The 20,115-nt window shown below is 34.8% G+C and overlaps 1 protein-coding gene across 5 annotated transcripts in view; it reads left to right on the top strand.

Annotated features, from left to right (window-relative positions):
• The window catches only part of SNX13 (sorting nexin 13), a 77,543-nt gene that overhangs the window by 28,536 nt on the left and 28,892 nt on the right, over positions 1-20,115 (top strand). For 4 of the 5 annotated variants that reach the window (XM_026080177.1, XM_026080178.1, XM_026080176.1 and 1 more), the window contains exons 3-13: positions 1,548-1,650; positions 6,775-6,864; positions 7,294-7,415; positions 9,869-9,990; positions 10,142-10,243; positions 10,889-10,977; positions 11,398-11,481; positions 15,914-16,052; positions 16,603-16,691; positions 17,877-17,976; positions 18,998-19,191. In XM_026080177.1, the coding sequence (XP_025935962.1) occupies positions 1,548-1,650; positions 6,775-6,864; positions 7,294-7,415; positions 9,869-9,990; positions 10,142-10,243; positions 10,889-10,977; positions 11,398-11,481; positions 15,914-16,052; positions 16,603-16,691; positions 17,877-17,976; positions 18,998-19,191 (1,234 nt within the window). Of the gene's footprint in view, positions 1-1,547; positions 1,651-2,577; positions 2,750-6,774; positions 6,865-7,293; positions 7,416-9,868; positions 9,991-10,141; positions 10,244-10,888; positions 10,978-11,397; positions 11,482-15,913; positions 16,053-16,602; positions 16,692-17,876; positions 17,977-18,997; positions 19,192-20,115 lie in introns of those variants that run through there. The other variant, XM_026080179.1, reaches the window with a different exon arrangement.

Genomic DNA, 20,115 nt, shown 5'->3' with positions numbered 1-20,115 from the left:
ATTTGTAGAAAGTATACTTAGCTGGTAGGTAAAGACAGTGCTGTAAGCTCTGAGGCAATCTGTGTATCAAGTGAAATTTTCTTCCTTCTGCATTGTTACGTTACTCATAATTATTTTGTTCAACTTTTTTGTCCTGGAGTTATGTGTAAATGACCATCTCCCTGCACTTGAATTACTGAGCCTCTGGAGTACTTAAAAGAATGGTTCCCAGTCTGGGAATTAAAATCTTCAGATGGCTTATTTCTGGCAAATATAGGCACACTGATAGGATTTCTGTTCTAATCATGTGAGTAAGGATGTCATGTATCAGGGAGCAGTCTGTATTAAAATATATATATATCTATCATTTCAGCACATTTGTAGCCTGGAACAGCTTTGTGAGTTCCTGGGGTCCCAAGTGTTGCTCAGTTGGCCACTTTCAACTGCATACTTTGCAATGTGTGTTTAAAAAGCTATGCATGTCCAGCCTTCACAAGGCTAGTCCGAGCAGCACTGAACTTCATCTTCGCATTATTCTTCCTGCTTGACTTTTCAAAGGCTACCTACTTTGATTACATTGTAACTGGGGAAAAAAAGAAGACTGCACAGCTTTTAGGTTTTCCTCTATTTCTTATTCAAATAGCTTTATGGTGTGTGTGTTCCTGCCCTCCAGTCCTAGTGTCATAAGCTATATTTGTTATTCCTTTTTATTCCTGTTGCATCAAAGTCAAACTTCATATAACTTACTTTTTCCCTCATGCCTTCATTTATATCATAAATAAGCAGGACTGTTTTTCATTATAAGTCATAATTTAAATATCATTGTGGACTTCTTGGGGAAGAAGACAATAAATTTATAATATAACATGCTTTTAAGATGACTGGTCCAGACATGTGTGAAGTCAAATTTATATACCAATTAATAAACCTTGTGTTTGACTTCAGCTGTCCTCTAGACTTTTCTTTGGCTAGCTGTTCTTAGGCAGCCTGACAGGAATACTTTTTTTTTTTTTTCTTTTGCGGCTTATTGTCATAAGTTCCATGTCAAAAATATTTACTTCTTCTCATTTAAGCATATGCAACCAGTAGCATTACTATATCAGTTTCTTCCTGGTCTGTGCTTGTGTGTCTTATGCCACAATGTCATGGCCTGAATACATCTCTAAAGAGTTTAGTTCGTCATGGTGCTGAAGTAAAAGAATCTTTGTAAAAATGCAACCAGACTAACTTATCTATGTACTCCTTTTTCATTGCACTAATATTTATGAAGATAGATGGCACCCATCTCAATTTCTTATCATGCAGCAGGCCCTCTAGTGTAGATTGTGCTGTGTAGATCTCCTGTGTGATAGGAATTGGTGCTGATCCTAATGCAAGACTGAGAAACTGCAAACTTGATATTGTGTCAGTGATTTTGAGCAGCATGCTACACTGTGAAAGACCATCTTTCTTGGAGAATCAGCAATGAGAATCTTATATTGTCAGTTTATTTAACTTGGTGTGAAATATTTTCTAGAGGAAGGAAAAAAAGACTTTGTTTTAGCTAATCTCTCTTTTTTCTTTTTTAGGGGTTTTGTGGTTACTCTTTTATTTGGAAAAAACAACTCAGAAAAATACCTTGAGCAGTGTGAACATTCGTATCTTCCTTGTACATCTGTTGGGATCACTAAGGTAACGAGAGATTACTGGTGTGAACTTCTAGATCAAATTTTATAACTTTGAAATTTAGAATAACATTAATAATCCTTTTCTATGTAAGAATTTAAAATGTATCAGTTTCCTAAGATATATGCTCCAGCTTTCATGTTTTGAGTCAAGTTTCTGAGGTGCAAAACTATGTGTGAAAGTGCAATGCAAGGTTTTTCCTTTTTGAAATACAAGCTTTTTAAGCATTTATAGAAAGTTTGTTTCCACTATTGTTTCTGGCTTCACTATGAGAAATGAGTAAGATATAAGTGGTTAATATTACCTGTTAGGAAATTACTAAACTTTCTTTCTAGGCTATTCGTTTTTGTGTTATTTTTGTTTGGCTTGGGTGGCAGCTACTTCTTGCTTGTTTTTACACAATTGTCATCACTATTTAGGATTCTTCCATCGTCGGGTTTTTATTCTCTCCAGCTTTTTGATTCTTTATGATGAGAAAGTTGCTAAAGCCTAGATTTAGAGCACTTCAGGGAGGTAGAAGTCTTTGTCTTTGACTGTCTTTAAGACCAAGCAGAAATCACAGAAATGTGTGCGTAAATGCAGAGGAACAGTGGGATCCACTTTTCCACTCTGTCATCTTTTTTTCTTGTTTGTTAAAAGAGACAAATCATTCTGATTGATGGATCTAAATTCAGGCTTCCTAACTGGATAAATCTGCATCTCTTTGACACAGAATAAATTCTTACTATCCAAGAGGTAGAATTACCAGGAATTCTTGGTTTATGAACCTGTACATCTCAGCGGTTCAGAAGTTTAGATATATCTTGGCCTAATCCGTTTGAGCTATTCAGAAGAGGAAAAAAAAGTTTCACCAAAAGATTGCCAGTTATGTCATGATACTTAATCTCAAACTGTTTTGACTGAAACATCCTTCTCCTCCTTCTTAACTGTCAGGTATTCAGTGGAGTCACAAAACTATCTCATGGCTCTCAACACTGCATGTTATCTGTGAAAGGGGGGTTTCAACTCTCTTATCAGTAGCACATTGAAGGAAGATTTATTTTGGGATTCAGCAGTATGTTTTCTAGTCACAAGTAGTTTTTGTGGCTGATTCGTAGCTCAGTTGGTAAGTTGCCTTTTCATATAAGCCTTCTTTTTATCTGTGGAGATAAATCTGGGCCTTAAATATGTTCTAAACTTTGGAGTGTCTTTCCTGATCCAAATGAAAAATACAAAGTTTAAAACTTTATTACTACTACTGCAAAAGGACAAGTCAGCAGATAAATAATTTTGTTCTGTTAAGGGGGGCCTATTCTCCTTTCAGAGGCCCAAAGTCCTTGATTTCCCCAAATAGTTAACATTTGCTTTCGCGTTGCCTGAAATACTGATGTCCTTCCTGTTTAAGAAATGTAAGATAACAAGTAAGATCTCCCTGAAACTGAACTTCATAGGTTTTTGATATCGAAAACATGTAAGTTTAAAAAGAATGAGTTGCTATATAGCCCTTGGTGCTTATAATATACAGATTGTGAAATGTTGTTGATGCCTCTCATGTTGTCTGAGAGCAGAGTTATGAGAATTTTTTCTGTATTTTAAACTTATTCTACACCTCTAAAAACCTCTTTACATTATGTTGCTTCTTTAAGCTCCATATTTATGCATGCTCTGGTCCCTTTATAATAGGATAAAATGTCTTCCTTTGCATAATCCTCACAATCTTGGTGCTTTGACTTCTGGTGTGAGCATGGATTATTAACACGTCATTTTTTTCATCTGACCTACCCTGACTAGTCTGTGGATTGAAGTTTTGTTGTACAAAGGTGTTTATTTTCAGCTGTCTTAGTAAATGCTGTTTGAAGCTGTTCTCCAACTAAAATCTTTGTCTTCTCTAGTAGTGTTTTGTGTTTCTTACCACTCTACTAAAATAGCATTATCTGGTTTAGTTGAGCTTTTCAGTAACAGTGATAGAAGAGATGAGTCCTAAACTAAACCAAATGGTATAGGTTTCCTTGGAGTTCCTGTTCACCATTTTGATGTTAAATTTCTGCTGATTTGTCTTTACTGGAAAGTAATATTTTTAACTTGAAATTGTTTTCATTTTTAAAACTGTCATGGCCCTAACTGGTCTTGAACACAATGAATATTCTCTGTAGTGGCTAGTGTATAGGTTATGATTCTTCCATGCACCAAATCCAAACTCATTTTGCTTCAGCATTAAATTCTTTTCTGATGCTGTATTTTGAGGAGTAATATAATTATGCGGATTCCTTAGAAGAAGCCTTTTTTTCCCCCAAAGAGAGTGGGGGTTTTTTGTTTGCTTGTTTTTCAAGTTAAGTTAAATGTTCAAATGCTTGATTTTAAAGAAATCAATTCTAACTCAGAGCACCAAAAATGTGGCTGAAAATAATGTAAAGAATGCACCTGACCTTTAAAAACATAGGGTTTGATGCAGATACATTTGCCCAGTTGCTGCTTGTTATACATAGTAGTGAATATATAACAAAAGCTTTGCATTAAGGAGATCTGATTATGTAAGTCTGATGGACGTTTAATTACTTTTCTGCTGGTTTTTTGTTTGCATGCAAGCAGACAGGTTTAAAAATTAGGATTAGACTTAACTTTTGGAAGTCTCTATTTTATATAACTTTCATGTCAGGAATATACTAAATGTTGTAATGCACTGGTTCTGTAAGCTGTGTATCACCTGCAGATCTACATTAAAATAATGTTGAATAAAAGGTAGAGCCTTCTCAACTGTTAATTGATATGCCATTTTCAACAAAAAGGGTAGATTCAGACTAACTTTAACAGAACTGTGGAATGTCTAGCGATTATCATATGTCTCACCCAAAGGGCAAGGAGATTCTTCTGTAGGCTAGGCGCACTATTGACAATAGTTGCGGCACTTTCTTGTAACCTTGTCAACTTTGAATGATCATTGTTGTAAGTGCTAGTTACATACTTGATCCCTGACTAAAAATCTCTGAATCCCCTTTTTGAGTCAGTGAGTCATATGCTATGGTGCGATTGAATGCAGACTTGAAAATCTCCTGTGTCCTGTCCAGTCGTGAAAGTCTCTCTGGCCTGTGACTGCAAGTATATGATTTGGGAAATTGTGGCACACTCTAAATGAAGCATTCTTCACATTTGCCGGTTATCTAGCATAGTTTCAACAAAGGACTTTAAAATAACCATTAGTGTGACAAAGCAAAACTGTGAAGTCTTTTCTTTCACTGAGTCTAAGTGCTTGGGGAGCCTGGGCTTGCATGTACTCAGTGCTCTGTCATTGTGCAGTGTATGTCTCCTGTTCCTCAAATCAGTAATTCCTGCTCGCTTGAAATGAAGTAAGTAGGAATCAAACTTAACGATAACAAAACAAAAAACAAAAAAAAAAAGTGGTATTCATTTTTCCTAATTGATGAATTAATATTGATGGGAATGTGTATCAGACTAATACTGTGTATAAAGTGCCAGTTAAATGGGACAGTTTCTTTGTGTAAGTTGGGTGCCTCCTTTAAGTCCATCTTCTAAATTAATGTATGGAATCATGGGCTTAAAACTGGTAATGCTTGCAAAAGTAGAGCTACAGTGAAGGAAATTGTCAGTTGCTATAGCTGCATTGAAATTTAAAGCACTTATTCTAAATTTTAGATGTCTTCAGACATATCAAAAGCAAATGAAATTATTCTGCACATGCATAAACCTCTCACATATGGTCTGACCTCATAGCTAGCTCTGCTTTGAGCAGGAGGTTGGATAAGATGACCTCCTGAGGTCCATTCTATCCTGAATCATAAGAGCCTATGAGCATTCAAATTTTACCGGCAAAGTTCAGAAAAGTTCCCTGGGTGCTTTTTTATTTATTTGTTTTTTTCTGGGACATTTTCCAAATGTGGCTTTATGCATACAGTCTTTAAATTTAAGGAGGGTTTTTTTTGACAATTTTCTTGCGGGTTTTTAACAATGCTGTGGTTAGTATAAACATTTAAATGTTCCATTCTGTATTGTCTTGGTATTTTTGATACTGTCAAGACAAAAAATTTGCAAATTTATTACTACATAATTGGAATATTGTTGGAATATGAATCAACATTCTTAGTATGAAAGTAACTTTAAACAATTACCTTGTCTTGAAAGTTAAAAATATACAGAATTTTCCAACACAGTGAAAATGCTCCCTGTGTTGAGATACAGAATTGGTTAGGTAGAAGGGGAAATGTTTCCTATCTTGGATATTTGACTGCTGTTTTGAGATATACTGTTAAGTGATTTAAATGAGAGAGGGTAAGAGAGAGAGAAAGAGAGAGAGAGAGTGAGAGAAACTCAGTACAATAAAAGAGAAACACTTGATATTCAGCTTATAATTTTTTCACTTACGTTTTCTGGTAGTTCTGCAGTATTTCCAATATAGTCACAATTTTTCCTCTCTATTTCAAAGAATAAAACAACTTGAAATTCTTTGAAGAATAGTGCAGGTTACTGGGTGGTCATTTCTCAGAAGATAAAGGGGTTTATTGCGGGTTTCTTAAGTTTGCAAAAAGGAACTGATTTAGTCCACTCAGAGTAGCACTGATAAAGTATGTTCCTTTTCAGCATGTCACTTACCAAGGGTTTGCTTTGATCAAGTAATTCCTGGACTTAATTGCTTAGAGTTGCAAGTCCTTCTAGGAAATAAACTTCTTCCGTGCCCCCTCCCCACCATTACTTTTTAAGCACTTGTCTGTCAAATAGTAATGGTGGCAAAGAGTAGTTTCTCTACTGGGATATATAACAATCTGAGATGGATAAAGAAACTGAGACAAAAATGAAAAATTACCTGCCAGAGGCAGCACAGGGAGTTCATAACAAGTGTGAAACTGTAACCTGCCAACTATCCTATGCTGCCGTTACCTCCAGTGCCATTTTGTTGCTATTTGAGTTTTATTACCTTTTGATCTGGTATTTTAGTAAACCTCCTTCTTTACAGTAAGGAAGAAGTAGTTTTCCAGGTTAGTTCCCCATCATTATTTACTATGTACTGAACAGTATGGATATTACATCTGATATTCTGTATAAAATACAATCACAAGCAAAATGTTGTCATATAAACTTGTTACTGCAAATATACAAGTATCATAAACCTGCAAAGTTAAATTTTCTAATCTCTTCAAGTGCATAGAAGAAATGAAACATGAAGCCAGACCTATTAAGATTGACAGAAGACTGACAGGTGCAAATATAATTGATGAACCTTTGCAACAGGTAAGAATTATTTAATTTATTTTTATTTTTGCAGGTACTGGGTGATAGCATGTATTATCTAAGTAGTACTGAGCCAGATAGAGGTTGATTAATAGTCTCACAGTTGAGAGTGGGAAGTGAAGAAAGCTGAAGGATTGACCAGGATATCGGAGAAAATTTTAGTCTGTGTTTTCTGTATATTAGTGTCTAAGCAGAGCAGTGGTGAGTACATGCAGACCAATATGAAAAAGAGTTTTCGGTATGTGAATTGTGGAGTCTCATTTCCTATTTCATACTGGGTAGGAGAGTGCCATTTACTACATGAACCTTTTAACAAGACTGCTATTCCATTTTGAGGCATAAAAGCTATTTTATATTTTGTCATGTAGGATTTCGTTCATTTGTTGGTCTTTCCCTCTCCCCTCCCCCATCCCCCTTTTCAATTTTCAGGTAATCCAGTTTTCGCTGAGAGACTATGTCCAGTATTGGTATTATACACTAAGTGATGATGAATCATTTCTTCTGGAAATCAGGAAGGCTCTTCAATATGCACTTGTTCAGTTTTCTGCCAGGTAAGATTTTTTGTATTTGCTTCAATACGGTGGCTAAGCAAGTGGAGAAATAACTGGATTGTACTGTAACAGACAAATGATTTAAATTTATCTGTTGACATAGTTCACTGTATTTTACAGAAAGATCATGTAATATTTTAAGATAACAATCTATGAGAACTGCATTTTTTTGCTGATCCCATAAGGAATGAAAGGAGGTGGTGTTGTTAGTCATGGTCTTTTCAAAGTGGTCCTTTCAGCATTTTTGTAATGTCTAAATTCACTCAATAGCAATTTTCCTACAATTTAATCATTGAATTGCATGAATCATCACCTTTTTTTGTACAGTTCTGTTTCATATAAACAGCAGTGCTAGTCCAAAGGTAAGTCAATCTGAAATCCTCAGTTCAAATGTTTGTATCAGCTCAGATAACTTTTAAAAGTGGTCTTGCTCTTCAGTATGCAAGAGCACTGCAATATTTTCAAAGATAATAGTAATCTGGGGAAGGAAAGAGTACATCATATGTGTAATTTTTTTTAATAGGGTTATTTGGTTCAGGACAAACATAGTTTATTTGTCCACGTCTTTCTGTTGGTGGTTAATCAGGTAGCAGGAAGACAGGGACCATGTCTAGGAAATTCCCTATCTTCTTTACTATGGCTGATTTGTCAGCCTACGTAGCCACATGTCATTATATCCCAATACTTCTTTAAGCAATGATTTCAAGTATTCATCCTACTGTGCTGACTGATCTCTTCTGTCTTCAGAAGGCGCTGTGAGTCACTTCAATATAGTACACTGTTTAGCAATTTTTGAGGTTTTGTCCCTTCCCACTGTTGACTTGAAAATACGTATCCGTGTGCCCTTCTAACATGAAAGGTCAAAGATGGAGAGCTAGATTTAATGCTAGGAAGAATTCATGGTATTAAAATCCTATTGTCTGTGAAATAATGGAAATCCTAGGAAACAGAATGTTGTAAATACTGAAAATTAGGCTAAACAAAATGTATGACAGTGCATTACAGAAAACAATCCTGTACTTGCATGAAGTGGACCTGGCTGCTCACCTCCAGTGTTTCTGTCTATGTTTCGAAATTACTTATTTGGGCAGGCAGTATAAAGAGTTGGGTTTGTGTCAAAGCAGTTCAAGTTATAACCAACTTTGTTATGTGTTTATTTTCCTACAGTATTATAGCTCTACAATAATAACCACCACTCTTGGGCAATTACTTTCTGCCTCTAGAAATCATATCAGTCTCACAAGGCTACTGCAATTGGTTGTAATTATTGAGAGAAGTTGATCCAGTTTATTTATAATGACTGTAGTCTGATACAGCAGTAGCATTCTCCAATCAGTTCCATAATCTCTAATGTCATTTATCCTGTGAATTTCTGGTGACAATGAATAGGGCAGAATTACTTTTTTGAGTTGCTCATTTGCAGGAATTATGTAAGGCTGCCACCTAGTGTTCATACATGATTTATTGGCTGTATGGATCTTGATTATTGATGGTTTCATTTAACTGCTCTTCAAGGCAACTCCACTTTTGCTTACCACAAGTAGATTTGCATTAGGCTTCCCTCTTTTCTAGAGTTCCTTACCTCTCTCTTTTTGAGGGAATAAAGAGCAGGTGAGAGGGAAAGAGACAGAAATCACTTATACCAATCACAAAAAAAGGGGATGTTGTAGAAGGATCCTGCTGTAAGACAATACGTATTTGAGAGAGAATGAAAACTGAGAGGATTCAGATGGTGTAATACTTAGCACAGAGTAAAAGCCATCCTTAACATCTAGCTTACTAACACTCTGAGGGAAAAGTGCCTTTTTGTTTGGCTAGTGAGGCATGTATGTACCTCACAAGAATATCTCTGCATCTTTCTCAGACCACTGATGAAATGATTGTTATGAAAAATCTAACAGTGACTATTTTCTGACAATTCTCTATGCACGTTGTCAGTTTAGACATTCTTGCTAACTACCTCTCGTGTAAGCTGTGGAATCAGTTGTTTATAATATCAAGTTGCGTGTAATTTTGAGTGGAATGTGGTTTTCTTGTGTGTATATACTACAAATTCAGAAAAAAATGATTTTATATCCCTTCCCAAGTGATAGAAAATATGGCTAGAAAACACCTGGAAAGTCATTTAGTTTTAGGTTATAGATGTTTATAGACAGTTTATATCAGAATTTTTCACAGATGTTTGACAGTATCATGAATCAGTGCACTGCTCCGAATATTAATGTTGACCTTAAGGTAATTCAAGCATAAATATTAATGTCTAGATATGACTGCTATTTTACAATATTTTATTTGTTTTCAGTAAGTAGGCAATTAAGAGGCTGTTTGCTTTGTTTCTCCATGTTTACTATTGCTGTGGTTCTTGGTAGGGAGGAAGGAGAAGTAAAAATTTGTAATTGTTCTTTGTATTAAGGATAAAAGAATTTATTTTCATGGACACCTTTTTCTGATAGGTCAAAGGAAACAGACTGGCAGCCTTATTTCACTACACGACTTGTTGATGACTTTGGCACTCATCTTCGAGTTTTCAGAAAAGCTCAACAAAGAATAGCAGAGAAAGGTGATCAGATGAAAGGTAATGACTTCGGTATTTCTTACTTTGAGTCTGAGTAGGTAGATGTCTTACATGCGTGAAATATAATTAGCTTTATTTTATATTTCAAATTTACTCTCAAGTTTCTGATCTTTACAGAAAAGTATGTTTGTTTTTATTTTCTTTTGTATAGACCAAGCTGAGGAACTTGTAGATACATTCTTTGAGGTTGAAGTTGAAATGGAAAAAGAAGTCTGTCGTGACCTAGTCTGTACTTCTCCCAAAGATGAAGAAGGTGTCTCAATATTATCTTTTCAGCTTATTTTAGTATAGTAGACTGAGTTAAAATATTAGCAAGTATGTTAATAAAATGGAATATGCTCAAATCTTAGGTGACCTTCAAAGCATGATTATCTACAATACACACATTTCCTCTTATTTGTACACATTAATATTAATAATGAGGTATATACATATGTAGCTATTCCTCTTTTCATTGGAAGAATTTTAAGGTAGGAATATGTTTTCTGCGAGGTGGGTGATGGGTTTGTGGCTTCTTGCTTTTTTTTTTTTGTTGTTAGATCTGTCATCTTTATCACTACTCTGTAGTCTTCATTAAACAGTTCTCATTAAGTGAATCAGTTTATTTTTTTAGGGCAAAGTTTGAAGGAGAAGAAAAACTGTAAATGTTAAATAAGGAAAATAAGTTGGTGTTTGGTTCTTGGAATTTGGCTTTTTTGTTTGGTTTGGTTTTGGGTTTTATATCACTGCTCCTTATATTAAGGCGAAAGAAGTAACTGTGAGGCTTGAAATACAAGGATATATACTACTGTTTATTTGAATTTCACTTTAAGGATTTATCTGTTGGTTTTTAGGTGTGAAATAATGTAATACAAAATTGTGCTGAGGGGCTTTTTGTTTGTTTTTTCTCCCTCCCTAGGATTCCTAAGGGATCTGTGTGAGGTTTTATTGTATATATTACTACCTCCTGGAGACTTCCAGAACAAGATCATGCGATACTTTGTCAGGGTAAATACAGACTCTAAAAGTCATGCTAATTCCTTGGATTAATGGTATAAAAATTTTTAGATCTGAGGTGCTCATTTTATAAAATTGGTCAAATTGAATATTAGATTATTTTTAGTGCAATGCAATCTTGAAAAGTATTTGTTAGCACAGAAATATTTGTGTAAAACGTATCTGAAGTTTCTTCTAGTGCTAGTAATGTTAACATAGCATGATAAAATGGCTTTTGTTTTTCTTGAGGTGTTAGCATCTTTTAATGTTAGCTGGAAAGGAATATGCTAGTGACCACTGAATGATATCTGTAATTGCACATTTAGAATTTTTTTCAGCCTCTGTGTTGTGATTTTTGAATTGTTCTGGTTCTGTTAGCTTTAGGAATAAATGTATAAAGATATGATAGCTTTACTATATTTTATTTTTCAGGAAATCCTCTCCCGAGGAATTCTTCTTCCATTAATAAACCAGCTCAGTGATCCTGATTATATTAATCAGTATGTCATATGGATGGTAAGATTTAGTGTTTTGATTATTTCCAGAATTCACTTCACTTGTGTTCCCTGTAATCATGGCAGATAGATGTCTAGTAGAAATTTTACCAATATAATACTGATGAAATGGTAAACTCATGGCTGCTGTGCATAATTTTTTTAATATTATCTGTATTATCTGTACTGTGTATTGTGGTTCTTTGGCAAATAAATGACTAAAAGTGTAAAGTTCTGTGACTTTTTACTGTAGCTCTTCAAGAAGTATGGTGATAACCTTGAAGTTTTCTTGGCTCTTCCCCCCCTCTTCCCCCTTCCACTTTAAAGCTTAAAAAGCCTCCAGAATGACAAGTAAGACTTTTTGCTTCTGTGAAGGAATCTTTTTTTTTTTTCTTTCTTTTTTAGGGWTTTTTTTTTTTTTTTTTAGAGAGATATGTGGTAACCATTAATAACTTAACTGAATGGGAAGAAACAAAGTCTTTACTTCAATATTTCTCTAAATGCAGTTGGAAAAAATCTGCTTTAAAGTCATAATATTTAGTAAAATTAACATAAATAGAACATTTACATTTTAATTAATGTTATTGTCTGATTTGGAATGAAACTTAAAACTTGCTATTGTAGTTTATTATCCCTTCTAGGTTATGGGGAGAAGAAGAAGAAAAACAACCAAACAAAAAAACCCCAGCCTGACTCAAGTTCTTTCTACTTTTCCTCATATATTTCACGATCTTATATTATGCATTCAAGAACTGTGCTGAAAACACCTTGGGATTTCAGAGTCAAAAATTCTTAAGTACGACATAAAATACAGGTTTATGTTTGCAATATGCCCTCCACTCTAGCTGGCCTTATTTTACATAAATGTTTGCACACTGCTTTTCTACAGGAACCTAGCTTTAATGTGGAAAAAATGACTGGTGCTCATATGGACCCAGCTTTTCAGTTTTTGTTTCCCTTCTCCTCCTACACATCTTCTTTATTTGTAACTTGGCCTCATTCTTTATTTACTGAGCACTGCCCCCGGATGCATCCAAAGATAGAATTCTGAAGTTTTTAAAAAGCTTTTGGTTGTGACGGTGATGTCYCAAATATTAATTTTCATAATTCCTTTCTGAGATGAAGACGTAAATGTGCTGGGAGAGAGATAAGAAAGAATAAATGCTTTCAAAAATTTAATACAAGTTTTGTGAAATTAAGATTTTTGCAGAAATTAAGGTCAGAAGTAGAGCTGACTGAAATAAGTTCTGGTTCTTATGAGACCCTTTGACATAAAATCAGTTTCAAACCAAAAAATGTACTTCCTGAAAATGAGAAGTTTAATTYGATGTTTCTGGGTATGCCATAGTTTGATACTAGTTCACTGGCAATAAAATGTAAAGCTTAACTATAAAATTAGGAGTTAAACAAAACTTGTGAATTTCACAGAAAGAGACATTTTTAGATGTTTAAAGTTTCTACTATTACTACTATTACTTTTTAAAATGGAGGTAATTATTTTTTTAAATGGAAGAAAACCTGTGAAAGTTTTTTGTTAAACTTGGTCAAAAGTATCCACTCTTCTCTGTTCGGCTTGCAACTCGTACCAACGCACTTCTGCAGACAAGGGGTTGTATTTGCATATGTAAGTGAGCATTTATGAAAGATGGGGATGCAGTGAGTTTTGCTTTGAATGGTAAAGGCAGCATCAGAATTCAGCCCTCTGGAGCTGTGTGCACATGCTGTAAAGCTGCCAACCTTCCCATAATCCCCATGTTGCATTCACAACACGGTTTCCGGTGTTCTCAACAGCAAGGCAGGCTTTTAGAGATATTCTCCTTCACTAACACAAATCCCTTTGAGTCCCTACAGCAGCTTCGTTCTGTGCTGATACTGGGACAACAATCCTGCAGAAAAATAATATGTATTAAAATAGTTTGAGTATTTACAAGGATATCTGAATTACAGTTTCAGAGGTGATATTAATTTTTTTCACTTGGTTATGGTTACATTGTAGAATGTTTTAGTTCTTCTTATAATTCTGTATCTTAAAAATCCATTACTTAGGAACACGTAGGCTTGCAGGGAACCTTAGCAAAGCTGAAACCTTTTCAGTGGTCTTATCCTTTTCCTGTTTAACTAAAGAGATGGATAGTAGCAATAGGAGGTTGAGTTTTGGACATAAAGGAGGATGACACTCTTTTCAGGTAACTTTGTAGCAGTAGTTGTTGAAAACAGAAAACTATAATGTAAAATTGGTTTTGGCTACGTGCATGCTTCCTCTTTCTTGGTCTGTTTCTTCTACCGAGCTTGGTCCTTTTGACCAGTTCTTTCTAACTTATCCCTATTTACCCCCCCCCCCCTTTATTTTTTTTAACAGCTACCTTTATTTCATTCTTCTCTAAAGTTTTCATTTCAATTCCACTTTCCATTCTTCTATTTAAATGCTTATCAACCATCTATTTAAACACTTATGGGCTTTGTACAAGCCTTTCCCAGCCTCCTTTGCCAGAACTTCCAATATTTTTGCCCAACCACTCCGGTTTCTTTGGCTCTGTTGCCTTGCCAGATCTTCCCAGAGGGTAGTTTGCTTCAGTGTTACATTTTGCTCTTCTCAGTTTCAGTAGTCAAGACTGCTCACTATGTTTTTTACAAGTCTGGCTTTTGTCCATCATGTCTCTCTGACTCTGAGCTGGGTGCCTTCTTCCTCTGCGTTATCTAGGCATAGCAAGAAGATGAAGATCTACAATAAGATTTCCCTTCCTGTGCATTTTCCAAGACTTGTCGCAGCCTGTTATAGGGGCTTGAGGCTAGAGTGTGTTCAATGCAGAGAATACATCAAGAACAAACTTTAGCAAGCATATGCTGTGCAAACTTTGTCCAGATTCATGTACGTAAGGAAGAAAGAATAGTTATTTGTGAGAATTTATCGAGAATAAGTCTTTGAGACAAAATAATGGAAGAAAAGATTGTTGATATTTATCTTAAAACTTCAGGCTCTTTTTCTGTAGTTTTGTTTCTTAGGGAATAGCTGAATGGTATTGGCTGAAGTGTCATAAGACAAACTAAAAAAACAGGAAGAGAACTTGAGAGAAATGCACAGCATGTAAAAATTTCTATCCCAAGCAACTGCAAAACCACATTTTATTGTGGGACATATTAGTCAGCTTTATGGGTAGGACTGATAGTTCTAGCTGTTTAAAAACTAAGCTTTTTTGTTTGTGGGGAAAGCAGTTCTTCCGATGAGCCTTAATTTTTCAGAATAATGGTGTCCAGTTTCTGGATGAGTGGTTTTTTTTTTTTTTTTAATCGTCACTATTTCTACATTAGAAAAAGTGAGCCAGATTACCAAGATTCGAGTTTCTACACTATTTAATGGGAACACTTTAATTAAACACTGTTTTGAGCAGAAAGTTGGGCTAGATGTCCTCCAGAGTCCACTTCCAGCTGAAAGTATTCTATAATAATATTAAAAGCGCCTTATTCTTTGAATTGAGAAAAAGCGGCTAGGTCTCTGGATAATCATCCAGTTTTTCCAGATTGTCTGGATTATCATCCAGACAATCATCTCCTAAAACTGGTCATGGAAGAAAAGGGAAACAAGTACTTGAGGTTTGAGATCACAGTATATAGTGCAGGAAAGAATCATGTAGCAGTGCTGGCTGTAGCTTAGGGACAGGCAGTTTGTGTTTGGCAGCCAGCACTGCTCTGATGGAGGGAATGACTCCACTGACCCTCAGAACTGGAGGCTACAAATACAGATGGTTTGCGGATGTCCTGTTTCATTTGACTTTTGGACTTCTGAAAATTTTGCACTTCTTTCAAAGTTTATCTAGTTTTGTAGTATACAAATAGCCTCAAAAGGGAGGTTTAGAAGCATCAAGATTTCTTCTACAGACTTCTTGAAGCAAAATATGACTTTCTTGGGGAAAGTCATTTGCTCTAAAAGCATGTGTCTTTTCAATGAATTTGGGAAGTCTGAGCATGAAAACTTGTTTTCTTCCTTTCTATATCAACTGATCTAATAAAATACTGCCTTTAGTTTTACTTACTTTACTTGAGGTTTTCATATAAATATACATACTAGTAAAATATACTGTGCATTATAATTTTTTACAGTGATTTGATGATAACCATAGGAACTTTTATAATATATCATTATATTATGATTGTATCATCTCTTAATTTGGATTTGCATGCAAGGTATAAATATTGTAGGGGTGTCATGGTCTGATCTCTGATTCTTATGAATGGAAAATCTTGGAAAGTTAATTTGTTCAGATGTATTTAAAAATGAAGATTTGGAAGGTTAAATCCTTGCACAAAGTTTTCATGTTAAGGTGAATATCAAAGCTAAATTTTGAACTATGCTCTCAAAATGCCACTTCGCAGTGCTGTGTCATTACATGAAAATCGTCTCATGTGCTTTTATCTGTTTTGCATTATTGACATGGTAAATTGTCTATTTGTTTCAGATTCGTGATTCCAACTGTAACTATGAGGCCTTTATGAATATTATTAAATTAAGTGACAATATAGGCGAGTTGGAAGCAGTAAAAGATAAAGCAAGTGAAGAATTGCAATATCTTCGATCTCTGGATACAGCAGGAGATGGTTAGTACTGTATCATTTTACAAAAAATTGAGTGTTTAGCAGCATGATCTCTGAAGAACATTCCAACAACTCAGAAAATATAAATGCTTTGGTACAACATATTATAAAATATTTTGTTATTTAAAAGAAATTATATACGAAGAGTTCAAATTTGGACCTTCTTATGTGCTTAAAAGACAGGTGTTTTTATACTTTTTTTTTTTTCTTTGTAGCACTTACCTAGTACTTGTCATTTTTCTTGTATAGACTAGTTGGCTAGATAAAGTTATAATTCCACTATATTGAAGCTTGCCTGACTGGTGATTCTGAATTTCAGTACTTTGTGGTAAGGACTGGTCAGTTAACAGTTAAACTCAAGAGACAAAAAAGAAAAATATTTCTTCATATTTGCTTCATCAGTAGAATATTTAAACTTAAAAACTTTACTTCAAAGCTGATGTATTCTATTCATTCTGTTACACTTTTTGTTTGTTTGATATTTTTAGAGTATTCCAGGACAGGAGTTTATTTGCTACTCTGTCTTTTTTAATCCTCTTGTTTTTGCTTTCAGATATCAACACTATAAAAAATCAAATAAACAGTTTATTATATGTTGTTAAAGTATGTGATTCAAGAATACAGAGGTTGCAGTCAGGAAAAGTAAGTATTTTAGAATAATTTTAGTTGTGAAAGAGTGAAGTTGCGAGTGACTTGGTAGTTCAGTCTAGCTTTTTAACTATTGCAGTTTGAAACACACAACTTGAAGTATGCAAGTTAACTGGATACATTATACAATTGAAGCTACTCTTTTGTATTTGCAATTTTACTATGGAAATATATTCTAAAGATTCATGTGTTTAGAGATTTTTATCTTGGTTTCTAGCTTTAATAGTTTAGATGCATCAATACATTTTAAAATTATTCTTACTATTTCAATATAAAAGTTGAACTGAAATATTCTGTAGCTGATGAATGAAGTATTTTTGTGTTTCTACAGCTAGATTCAGTTCTTTCTTTGCTGCTACTGTGTGTACCTTTTGTACCTCAGGTTTACTTTTTGGCAGAGTTCTCATTTCTTGTTGATAAAGGTACCACGTGCTGGTTATTTACAGTATTTTGCAATGCCTTGCAGACTTCATGTGTTGCATTTTGTCAAACGTGTTTGCCTCTAGCTCACAAAAAGCTTGAGGAAAACTGATGTTAAATTTAAGAACCTAATGTGTGTGTGTGTGTGTGTGTGGTTTTTGTCTTTGTGGTTGGTTTTATTTGTGGAGGGGGTGGTGAGAAACATACAAATTCAGTATTTTTGACTTTTCTTAGTTTCTTGACTTTCTTAATTTGACCTGGATGTGGCTCCAAAATAACATAATCTTGTGCATATTGACTGCTAAAATGTTTAAAATGTTCTATGACTATGATCCTTCAGCACTACTCTAATACCAAGAAATATCACATTAATAGAACAAAGTTGGACAGAGATGAATTCAAGTTGTGGTGACCTGCAACCCATCAAATTCTGAAATTAGTTCATCTCATGAATTCATTTTCATGCTACTGTCACCATTGGTAAGAGATTTGGGTTTAATTTGGCATGTATAGCACTACAAGAAAGGCAGTGTTAAAAGCCAACTTCCCAGGTAGCAGAAGTAATCCATGCTGAAGACGAAGTTATGAGAAGATAACTTTACAATCTTGGTTTTCATTTATTAGTGATTGTGAAAATTGTTAAGCTGTTTTATTTTCTATAATGTGAATGTTTTTTTTTTTCTTATGACTGCTTTGCGGTAAGCAAAATTTTTAAAAGCTAACTTAAAAAAAAAMCCCTTTGAACACACTGTTTTACAGGAAATAGATACTGTGAAACTGGCAGCAAACTTTGGAAAACTTTGCACAGTCCCTCTGGACCATATTCTGGTAGACAATGTTGCACTACAATTTTTTATGGGTACGTATTAATTTATCTATCTGATTTGTTGTTTGTTTGTTTTTGTAAAGCATAAGATAACCCACAAGACTGTATACTTGAAATTGCTAAATAGAAGTATCTGTTGAGAGCTAAATATGTATAAGCTCCTTGCCAGATGGAACCAAAACTTTTCTGCATATGAGTCTACAATTAGCTCTTCAGAACACCATGTACTTCTGAAAGCTTGTATCAAGTTTGCTTCAGTACTCATCCCTCTGTAAAAACTAATCTTGCAGGGATTCTTGGTCTGTCAGTTAACAAGTTTGTTACATTTAGAACAGAATCATTGCAAGAATTGCTTAGAATTTCATAATTGAATGACTCTGAAACTTGATCACCATTGTTGTTTGCTTTGACTCTTGCTAGCCTGGTAGAAGCTAAGACTGTAGATGTTAGATTTAAGTTTTGAAGATTACAAAGCTACCAAAGGTTCCTTAATTGAGAACCTAAAATACAGCAATAATCTATGAATCACTTTAGGTTTATCATATTATCAGCAGATTGATTAGGATTATAGGTCAAGTAATTTATATTTAATATTTTCTAATGCTTTATTCTTTCCTGTAAATGAATTGTGCTGTTGATAATCATTACTGAGAATATTGATCAGTTTTGTTGCTGCTGATAGTCTTCTTAATGCAGTAGATGCACGTGATTTGTTAGAATTCCAATTTGAACTTCCTGTCAACTCGTGTCATGCTGCACAAGCCTGTATCCACACGATAATGACTATGACTCAGTTTTGACATGTGCGTTTTAAGATTAACTGCCTAGTTCTAGACTGTGCTCCAGATTTCGTTTACTGGTTATCACCAATGAGTATATAGTACTTGATTTTTTTGAGTCTAGTTGATGACTATTCTAGTCAGTGCTGTACTTAATGTTCAATATGCAGTCAGATCCTGGAGTTCTGTATTAAGTTAACATCTCAGAGAATTTTTATTCTAAGATGTGCACTAACAATTATATTTGCTGGATGGGTATTTTTTATTTTTTGTAGATTATATGCAGCAGACTGGTGGCCAAGCACATCTGTTTTTCTGGATGACAGTGGAAGGATACAGGGTTACAGCACAGCAGCAGCTGGAGGTATTGCAAAGCCGGCAAAAAGATGGAAAGCATCAGACTAATCAAACCAAAGGTCTATTAAGAGCAGCTGCAGTTGGCGTTTATGAGCAATATTTATCAGAGAAGGTAAGAGTAACTTATTTCTGAGTTGTTTAAAATGTACTCTTTCTACGAATAGTTGTCTGTTAGTTATGGCTGTGTTAATATGAAATGGATTTGATGTAGCCCAGGTTGTTTATGAATTGTCATTTAAGCTGTGATGCATGTCTTCTGTCCCCTTGTGCCAAGCATCGAGAAAATAATTTCTTTTAGTTGTTTCTTTAAAAAAAGACTTGTGTTGCCAATGGCTGTTCTATCAAATGCACTGGATGCATTCCAGAAGTTGATTTTCTATTTATAAAGGCAAAACTAAAGAAAATGTGAAGACAAAATAAGGAATTAATTCCCTCTGTGCTCTCCTTTCTCCCTTCCCTTCCTTTCTCCCTCCCCCTCGCCCCCGCCTGATTAAGAGGAAAAGTTTGCTACAAAATGGAACCCACTGTTTATGTAAAACTGGATTCAAGCTGAGTTTTCAAATGAAATAACTTCCTGTGCACCTACAACTGTCTGTATAAATTGCTAAAGTATCACCCTGTTAGATGTCCTTTGTCAAGCTAAACTTTAATATTTCCAGTAGTCTCATAATAACGGAGTTTGCATTTCAGTGGAAGAAAACACTTGTCAACTTGTGTTAACAAAGCATTGTTGTTCTGAATTGGTGTACGCATAAAAACCACCTCTCAGCTCACACGAAAGCTTCCTTTAACAAATTATCACTCAAGTCTGTTGTAATCTTTCTCTTTCTGCATTATTTCCTTCACTTTGGTTTTTCACCTCAATAGTATGTTGACATGGTGGTCTTTAGACTGTCTGAAGTTTGCTCTGCTGGATTTTCAGCTGACTGAACACTAGTGAGTTCAAAGTCAAAAAACACCTAAGAGCCTCTCAGCTGTGCTTAATAGCTCGAGCGGGCTGCACTGGGTCTGGTTCAGTGCTGGCTCCTGTGTCTGG

The sequence above is a fragment of the Apteryx rowi genome, unplaced genomic scaffold (assembly GCF_003343035.1).
Source record: "Apteryx rowi isolate R43461 unplaced genomic scaffold, aptRow1 scaffold_510, whole genome shotgun sequence".
Taxonomy (NCBI): domain Eukaryota; kingdom Metazoa; phylum Chordata; class Aves; order Apterygiformes; family Apterygidae; genus Apteryx; species Apteryx rowi.
Note: the sequence above shows the minus strand (reverse complement) of the source record. Positions and strands in the feature narration are given on the sequence as shown.